Raw genomic sequence first — 10,146 nt, 5'->3', positions numbered from 1 at the left:
TGTCATCAACTATAGATAGATGATACATGAAACTAAACAAAATATGAAATGGAAATTTCATGGCAAAATAATTAATAAGTGTGATATGAATAATAGTGTTCAACTATAGTTAATGCTATTTTTGTATTACTAAAAACAAGAATTATAACTTCAAGGTCCTCATTAGGGGTGGGCACGGGACGGTTTTTGGGCCCCGTACCCGACCCCCACCCCTTGAGTATTAAAATTGGTATCCAAGACCCGGCTTCATTGGACAGTACCTGCTGGGTCTCAAGATTTGTGGGATAGGGCGGATACTTCGGGTTGTGAGGGTCGGGGCGGGTCTTCTTCTTCTTCTTCTCCTGCGTCTCTCTTTGTTCCCCCCTCTCTACTGTTGTTGCTGCTTCTCTTCTCTCCTATGTGTTGCCGCTGCTGCATCACTTCTATCCCTCTCTTCTTCTTCTTCTTCTCAAATTAGAGAGATAAAGTGTTTTAGGTTTTTTATTTTTTGTTGGGTTTACAGGGTGGGGTGGATACTGGATAATTTTAAAATATTTTACCCTGCCCCAACGTACACAGGTAGTTAAAACTCCAACCCGGAGGGTTTTAGGGGTTTCTATTGTTGGGTTCGCGAGGCGGGGCGGGTACCCGATAATTTTAAAACATTTTACCCGCCCCAACTTGCACAGGTAGTTAAAAATCCAACCTGGATTCACAAATTTTACACTAAAATCCGATCTTTGCAGGGTGGGTCAGGTTGGGTGGGTTTTGCCCATCCCTAGTCCTCATATGCAGATATCAAATAATAATCGTGCATATGTAGATCGTAATTGCATAATGCAGATATAAATACCAAAAATCATTATCCACATTTTGCAAATGCAGATGCAAATATTGTTTATAACCGCATTTGCATTCACATTTTAATCCCTAGGCATGCCCTCGAGAAACAATGGGATTCACTCTCTCCCACCCACGGGGCGGAACCATCTCTATTCTTGGGGTCTCGGGTCATCCCAAAATTTAAAAAATATCATAAAAATTTGATTTTTTTTTTTTTTAAACAAAAAAAAAACTTTAAGTATTTTTATGAATTTGGCCCTCTAAAATTAATTTTTATCCTTAAAATTTTTATTTTTTTAGTTTTACCCTCATTCCAAAATTCTAATTCCATCCCTAATCCCATCCTTGATGGGTAAATTATTCATTGGGGAGACCCATGTGGCAAAAATGTGGATTAGTTGATGGGAGGAGAGGGACGGAGAGGATATCCAATCGAACCATCGCAGAGGTTAAATCATCGAGGAGGGAGGAGGTGTACCTCCTCCCCACGGCACTCTTGCAGGTATAGCTTTGAAGAATCTCTTGATTGCTAATCAGTGACGGAATCAAGAGGGGGCCCATTGTCCCCACCCTTTTTTTAAAAAAAAATTGTTAAAAAACCATTTTGTAATTCTTAAATTTGTTTTAAAAAAATAATTTGTCTTTTTTCTTTCGGCCCCTTAATTTTTTTTTTTTTTTTTAGTCCGGCCTCCAAAAATTAAATTTCTAGTTCTGTCCTTGCTGCTAATGAGAATCCGAATGGAGTACTCGAATTAAAGATTGAGTTGTTAAGTAAGGATAAAATGAGATACAAGAGTAGGCCATTGCCACATTGATCCAAAACGACATTATTTTGGACAGAGCAATAGAGCATGTCATGCTTATCGCATTTCACAATAACTAACAACAAAGGCATGACGTAAAAAATAGTGGGAGCACGATAAATTTAGAGTATGTTTGAGATTGTATTAGAGAGCTTATAAAGTACTTTTAGTAAGTAAAAAGTTGTCTCAAACAAAAAATTGGTATGTTTAGTAAAAAATTCTAAAAATATTTTTCTTACATTTTTTACTCTAAAAATAACCAAAAACGCATTTAAAAATAAAAGTTTTTTTTTTTTTTTTTTTAAAAAAAAAACTCTATTTCCGGACACAAGGTGCTTTTACCCCCAATCCAGCTACTTCATCCAATCATTTGAAGCATTCCACCAGTAATATACATCGAGAATTATAATTTCTAGTAGATGGGATGGGACCAAAAGTTTTATTTGCTCAGCGAATTGCTCATTAGCCCTGAGCTGCCTTGCAAAAGGTTGGTGAATGGTGGTAGTTGCAAGTAACATGATCATTAATGAGGAAAAGGTCATGGTTTTGTACTGATAATGAAAGGCAATAACATCAATTAACAATTATTGAAAGATTAAATACGTTAGATTTAACCAAAAATTTTCATAGGTGATGAATTTGTCATATATTTAATGTCTACAACATAAATTGTTCAAATTGGAAATATAAAGATTAAATTGATACACCAAAAAAAAAAAAAAAAAAAAAACTCTTTAAGTATAACAATTATAACTTACAATTATTACTTTTTATCAATTTACTGTAGGCCCGTTGGGCCTTATGGCAATTCAATTCATTTCATTGAAAATATTGGAGAAATTATGTCCACTGCTATATATTTCCAGTGTTTTTTATTTTTGGTGGTTGACTGGTAGTTGTGACTTGTGAGAACATCTCTAAGAGTGTTTTTCAACTAGTTTTTTAGTTAAATGTAGTCATTTTGTTAATTTTTTTACTCCAACAGATACCGTAAAATAGAAGATTTTCCTACTGCTGTTACAGTAAACTTTCATATTTACAAGTTACTGTAACAATTTGTAAATAATATTTTATTACATTTTCTCTTTCTTTTTATTTTTTTAATATTTTCTCTCTCATTCTCTCTTCATCTCTTTTTATGGGGAAGACAAGGAAATGATAAAAAACTAATAAAATAATACTGAAAAATAATATTTAATTATAAAAAATAGTTAAAATAGATGTTCTTGTTAGACTATGTAGTGAAAAACTAGTAGCTAAAATGAAAAAAGTTGTATTTTGAGTAGTAAAATGCAAAACTCTTGCTAGAGATGCTATGAGCAGATCATTTCATCTGGCCATGTTAACCGGATCAGGATTTCGGTCTACTCAATTTGAAGTAAAATAAAAATAAAATATTTTATTTTAGGTTCAAAATTAAACTTTTAATAATATGACAATACATTTAAATGATGTGCTATTATAGATAATGTTAAACACAATAAAACAAAACTTTGACAAATAAATAATAAATAAAGAGGAGTGCTAGAATTACAAACAAATTTTACAGAAAACTTTTACAAACTGATGTAGCGTAACATGATTAGGTTTTTCAAAATTTGAACTTATCTTATATCCAATCATGTTGTTCCACATCAGTTTGTAAAAGTTTTTATGTAAAATTTGTTTGTAAGCTTAGCATTCCTCATAAATAAATCACTTGCATTCCGAAAGGATACCTAAAAACTAAAGTTGATAAATTTTGACACGAATTGTAAATTTGAGATAATCCAACACAAAATTAGTAGGTTAGGATTAAGAGGTTTGACTTATTTAATTAAATGTGTCGGCTTAAGGTTGACTTATATAATCTTATACTTATATCTTGATATAAACTCAATACGAAATTAGCAGATTATGATAAATGATCTAACTCATTTCATTAAATAACTTAAATTAGAGTTGATTTATACAATCTTATACTAATAATTCAGAATGATTGAAGTCCGACACATGACACTAATATTAACAATTTTTTCCACTGCCTTCAAATTCAATATCAACCTAACACATGTAGTGACAGGTTAAGAAATGTCAGATTCGTGTAATTAAATGGTTGTTGAAGTTATCATTGACTTGTACAATTTTATATCGTAACCCGAACTTGCGACTCAAGACGACATACACCTCACCAAAAACTTCCTCTCATTTCGGTCCCAAAAACCACTTAAGACAGTGAAGAGACAGTGGAGCGAAGTGCTTAGTACTGACACGTGTAAATTAAGATAACTCAGTTTGAGAGTTGAGAGGTCAATAAACAGAACAAAAATAGAAGCCCCATTTTCCACTGCGAGACTGAGTTTGAGGGCTTTCCTTGACCTTCTCTCCCTCTTCCCAAAAGCTTTTCGATCCAATCGCTCCTCTTTCGATCGCCCGAAGGTACGTCCCAATTGCACAATCTGGTTGCTTCCTTTTTCTTTTTTCTTGACAATTTCGAATCAAAATCAGACCAAATTGTTTAGATTCTGATTCGTTTTTAGCGTGGTTGCTGAGAAAATGGGGGAATGATTCGAATGATGCTGAAAAAAGTTATAGTTTCGAATCTTGGGGGTGTTCTGTGAGTTGGGATTCTAGAAATTACGGAAATTTCAATACTAAGCTAAGCTTAATGCGACACTTGGTTTAGTTTGATGTAAATTTTCCATAATTTGAAACCCAAAATAATACAAACAGCATATTTGTGGATTGTGCTTGGTTTTCTTTTCTTTTCCACTGTTTTCTCAACAACCAAAGAAATGGGTTGCTAAATTTTCTCAAATATATAGTTTTCTTGGTGGTTGAAATGCTGAATTAGATCTGTCAAGTTAGATAACTGTTTCTGTCAATATGGTCAAAAGCAGAGATCAATCATATTTTCTAGGGTGGATCTGGGTTTAAATTTTGTTGTTGACCAAGAAAGATTTAATAAAGAGAGCTTAAGATATTGAAATCCTTTTGTTTCAATCCCGATGATTGCCTTCCGGTGCTTTGGTTGAGGATTTATTTCTACTACTAGTATATTCTTCCTATGGCGTATTGGAAAGCTTATGGTAAGTTGAATGAATTATTGTGTACCATATAGCATTTGTAGGTGGAATGTCATTTACTATTGGCGTACTAATGAAGATCAGGAGCATCACCATAACTGATTGTAACTAGATATGGGTTTGAATGTTGTTTCATTTCTCTTCTATCATTTATAATTTTTGACTGTGGCAATCGTTATCTTTGATGGTTGCATACACGGTTCATAGTTTCCCTTTCAAAATAATGAGTAAGACGTGATGAAAGTATTCAAACCCAATGATGGGTCCAAGGCACTCTCTTTTCTTTATTCATGAATAATTTTCTTATCTATGTGGATATTATTAGGTGTTATACTGGAATCGGTGTTACTCTCTATTGAGGACTGATCATTTTGCTTGTTTTAGGAAGAGATAGAGAGACACCTGGTGTTTGATGAACATTTAACTGCCTGGGAGACAAACATTTTGGGGATGTGTATTGTAGGAGCGTTGGAAACTTTCAAAGATTACCCTTCAGAGTAGGTAGTCAAAATAATAGAATTTATGTGAAGGAAATTAGAGTCAATTTATGCATCCAAACCCTAAAGGGCTTAGTTCTTTGATTGATAATGGGTGACCATTACAAAGTGAGAAGCATTCATGAGTATTTACTTATCAAAAAAAAAAAAGCATTCATGAGTATTATAATTAACCCTGTGTTGAATGCTCAATGATGATTGATTTGCATAAAGCCATCCAGATGGGGGTGGTCAATGCTAAAGTTTTGAGTGTCAAGCCTCCCTTAGTGTAGTAGTCCTTTGATCATTTTTATAGGTCCCTTAGGCCCTGGCTTATGTGGTAAAAATACCTACACCTCTCCCTCCCTCTCTCTCTGCTTGCATGTGTCTGTTTGTGTGTGTAGATTTTTCCATGGGAGTAGTTCTTCTCACAGCCTTCTTCAAGGTGCATATCTGTGTATTCCATTGTTGGTTTGTATTATTTGTTTCCTTATGCAGCTTATGTGTATCTTCTTTTCCCCTATTTATGAGGTCGTGTATTATTTAATCATTTAAACCTTTTTTTCCCTTTGTATATGGTTTTTGTTCTTCCTTTGATAGTTGCTCTGCTATGAGTTCTGGTGCATTCTTTTTGGGTATTTGATTTTTATTTCATTTTCATTCCCTTTATGCTGATATGATTAATCCAGACAAATTACTTTGTAGCTTCATATCCTCTTGTAAAATTCTTTGTTTTGCATTTTGTCCTTGTTAGGGGAGTTTGGGTTTTGATATTATCTTTAGGATTCCTGTTTATATGCTCTGGTTTTTTATTCCTACTTTGTTTCAAAGGCTTATGTGATACCTAACTTGCATTGCAAACTTAGACATTATGTTCAGATAATGGTTAAAGATTGAGGAGTTCCAGGGACGAGTCAGGGGTTTGGTTTTCAAGGCTTTGCAAGGGGAGAGGGAGAGGAGAGGATGTCAAGTGGCAGAAACACCCATTGGTGTTACCGATGCAGGCGGGCAGTTCGACTACGAGGACGAGATTCAGTTTGCCATGGCTGTAATGGAGGATTTGTTCAAGAACTTGAAGATATGGGCTATATCAGACCATTTGAGTTCTTAGGACTGGACGTTGATGAAGATCGCGATAGGAGGTTAGGACTTGTGGAAGCTTTCTCAGCCTTGATGAGGCATCGATTGGCAGACAGAAGCCATAGTCATGATGTCAGGGCTAGATCAGATTCGGTTCCAGAACATACATCGGGCGTTGGTCCTTTGCTGATCTTTGGTGGCCAAATTCCTATTAGGTTGTCTGGAAATGGTGGGCTTGAAGCACTTTTCAACGGGACTCCAGGTATTGGTCTAACACAGGGTAATGCTGGTGATTATTTTATAGGTCCTGGACTGGAAGAGCTGTTTGAACAGCTTTCAGCTAATGACCGGCGAGGCCCTCCCCCAGCAGCAAGATCTTCAATTGATGCAATGCCAACCATTAGGATCACACCGAGGCATCTTCGTTCCGATTCACACTGTCCTGTCTGCAAGGATAAATTTGAGCTGGGCAATGAAGCTAGGCAAATGCCATGTAATCATATGTATCACTCAGATTGTATTGTCCCATGGTTAGTTCAGCACAACTCATGCCCTGTATGCCGCCAAGAACTGCCTCCACAAGGATTGAATAGTGGCCGTAGCTCAAGTAGTCGTAATAGAAGTAGCAGTTATGGTAGTACTGCTGATGGAAGGGAGAATAGCAGCAGGGAGCATCAAGGAAGAAGGAACCCATTCTCTTATTTGTGGCCATTCCGCTCATCAAATTCTAGCTCTAACCATAATGGAACTGCAGGAAGCAGCTCTCCGACAATTCATGAGACCAACCAGCATACAGGTTATTCAGGATGGCCTTTTGACTAAGTCGTGTTTAGAACGGGGTTTGCATGATTGCCACATTGTGATCAAGTTTAAACTGAATTGTGTTGCTTGATGGTGAATTGTGTTCTTTTCCTGCTTTGTAGCTTGCTGTTTTTTCTGTAAATGAATCCCCTTTTGGTAAATTCTCTGTTTCTGTTTTTTAATCGTTCATGCTTGTTAGTTCAAGTTGGTGAGAGAAATTTGTATGGTTTCTTTAGGTGTGCAAAAGTCTAATACTTTTCACTTATTCGTGCTTTCTTTTAAACCCCACTTTATTCTCAGAGATGGCAGCCAGTCACCTTTGCATCTTCTACAATGTCAAACCTTATCTCAGGATTCCCCTAGATAGAGAATCTGCTAGAACAGCTTGAGCAACTAGAGCAGATAAAAAAGACAAGCCATATTGGCTTCGAATCCAATCTCCTCTCTTTCTCAAAGTCCAAGGCACTCTCATCAACATCTTCCTCATCTTCAACCATTTCTGATGAACCACGCTTTGGAGGCACATTACTCATATTAGGAGCTTTGAACAGCTCTCAGAGACGGAACTATGCACTGACCAGGGTGGGCCATGGCCACCCCTGGTTATACAATTCTTATATTGATTTTAATTTTTAAAATTTGCATTTGAGACAAAATCTTTTAGTTTGGCCATGGGTCCAAAAGAAAGCAGTTAACAATTTTTTGTTTGGCCTAGACCCATAAAAAATAGTCCTGAATTTTAAAGAATATATTGGGCCTCTCAAACAAGAAAATACATATGACTATAATGCCTCAAACCCATGAATTAAATTGCCCCTCGTGTTTCCTCAAAATCTTTGTTTTCTAGAGTGCAGTGTGCATATGAGCAGAATGTGGTTTTTCGTAGAGCTAGAGGTAAGGTTTGCTTAATAGATACTAATTTTATTTTTTATATTGATTTAATATTTAATATCAATCTATTTATTATTCATTCGTTGGCCTTCTATTGTAATATATTTCTCATTCATACTTTCACCCTTATCGATAAAAATTTTTAGTTCAATTTTAGTTCCGTCCGCAACTGCTCTACAATTGAAAGTTCAAATCCTCAATCTTCGCCTCCCCATATACAATGTGTCCAAAGTGGTTCTCTTGAAAACAATTATATGTATCTCTCTTCCTCTCACTCCCATCTTATAAGATTTGAGAATATAATTTGTTGCTGCCTTACCTTTAATGTAGGCTAAGGCTATGTATATATAATACTGTTTGTTACAAAGAGATGGAAACAAATACAAGTTAAAAGCCAGTATAAATCTGAGTTGTAAAGATAAATGCTATACATGATAACAAGAGTTATCTTATTATTTGAACTATTGTGAGAGTTATCCATCATTTGAATTGTTGTGATCTTCATCTTCATTATCTTGAAGAGAGGTGGATAAGGAGATGTCCCTAACACGCCCCCTCAAGCTTAACAGTATGGAGATAACGTTGAGCTTGTCACAAAGAAGGCTAAACCGTGAGGATGAGAGAGGTTTAGTGAAGATGTCGGCGAGTTGATCTTTGCTAAAGATAAACTTGATGAATAAGAGTTTCTTTGCAACCATATCACGTACAAAGTGGAAGTCAATTTTCACGTGTTTAGTTCTTGCATGGAAGACCAGATTGGAAGATAAGTATATAGCACCTATATTATCACACCAAAGTGTAGGAGCTTAAGAAAACTAAAGACCAATTTTAGAACACAATGACTACAGCCAAGATAATTATGCTGATGTGTTTGCAAGAGCTTTGTATTCAGCTTCAGTACTGGAGTGAGCAATTGTTTGTTGCTTCCGACAACTCCAAGAGATAAGATTTTGACCCAGAAAAATTCAATAACCGCTAGTTGAGCGACAGTCATCTCGATTGCCTACCCAATCAGCATCAGAGAATGCTTCAAGATGGGAAAGTGATGTTTTCTAGAATTTGAGACCATATTGAATGGTCTATTTTATGTAGCGCAAGAGACATTTGACAGATTGCCAATGGAGATCTGTTGGCTTGTGCATAAACTGGGAGAGTTTGTTCACACAAAATGATATTTCAAGTCTTGTGATGCACAAATATTGCAATGCTCCAATCGTGCTTCTGTATAGTGTAGGATTAGAGAAAAGAGCATCCTCATGGGCAGAGAGGTGTGTGGATGACGTCATTGGAGTGTTGATAGGCTTTGCATCAACCATTTTGGTTCTTGTGAGAATATCCAAAAAATATCTTGCTGGAGATAAAAACATTCTATGAGCACAAGGCAAGACTTCTATGCCTAAGAAGAAATTCAATTTGCACAGGTCCTTCACGACGAAATCATCATGCAGTGTAGTAAGGAGAGTTTGAATAGCTTATTGACTTGGGCATGTGATAATTATATCATCTACATAAACTAATACAAGCATGAGATAGTCAGATGGGCGATAAATGAACAAGGAGCTATCTAACCGTGAGCTATGAAATCCAAGCTAAATTAGTTTATTGCTTAATCTGGAGAACCATGCCCTGGGCGCCTGTTTGAGTCCATATAGGGCCTTTTGCAATTTTCAAATTGTTGTGCAAATTTATTTAACTCGCAAGTGCACGAATCAATTGTAGTTTAATGGATTGCAAGTGTGAGGTCAAACCCACAGAGAATTGTATTTTTGAAAGAGCAATTTAAATCTAAACTAATTAAATCCTAACCTAGTTCCAAAAGGGTTTTGAATTTTGGTTTTAAAAATTAAAAGACAAACATAAACTAATTAAAATAAATTAAGAGATAAAATACTAAGGTTTGGAAATTCACACTCACCGAATCATAACAACATACTTCTATGTTTATCAATATTAATCTAAGTTCTCACAATTAAAATCTTAGATATGTTTTACTATGCTTCAAACAATTAATCAAAACCATCACATGTATCCATTCATTGCACAAATCACAAGAGAAATCCAATACCAATTAAATCATCAGATATATCCATAAATCACAAAAGATATCCAATCTTAATTAAAACACCAAATGTATCCGTAGAACAAATCACAAGGGATATCCAATTATTTAGGCAAATAAAATCAAGCAATTAATTATGTGAAATTATC

At 35.4% G+C, this 10,146-nt stretch overlaps 1 protein-coding gene across 1 annotated transcript; it reads left to right on the top strand.

Moving 5' to 3' along the window:
- Positions 1-3,923: 3,923 nt before the first annotated feature.
- On the top strand, positions 3,924-7,251 carry RHC1A (RING-H2 finger C1A). Its single transcript, XM_059606984.2, has 2 exons — positions 3,924-4,043; positions 6,033-7,251. The coding sequence occupies exon 2, from the start codon at positions 6,130-6,132 to the stop codon at positions 7,066-7,068; it is 939 nt and encodes a 312-aa protein (XP_059462967.1). The 5' UTR covers positions 3,924-4,043; positions 6,033-6,129; the 3' UTR covers positions 7,069-7,251.
- The last annotated feature ends 2,895 nt before the right edge of the window (positions 7,252-10,146 follow it).

The sequence above is a fragment of the Corylus avellana genome, chromosome 10 (genome assembly GCF_965113065.1).
Source record: "Corylus avellana chromosome 10, dhCorAvel1.hap1.2, whole genome shotgun sequence".
Taxonomy (NCBI): Eukaryota; Viridiplantae; Streptophyta; class Magnoliopsida; order Fagales; family Betulaceae; genus Corylus; species Corylus avellana.
This window is presented reverse-complemented; position numbering and strand designations above follow the sequence as displayed.

Excerpts from the sequence above, each read along its gene's own strand:
- RHC1A (XM_059606984.2), top strand. The coding sequence starts at position 6,130 with ATGTCAAGTGGCAGAAACACCCATTGGTGTTACCGATGCAGGCGGGCA.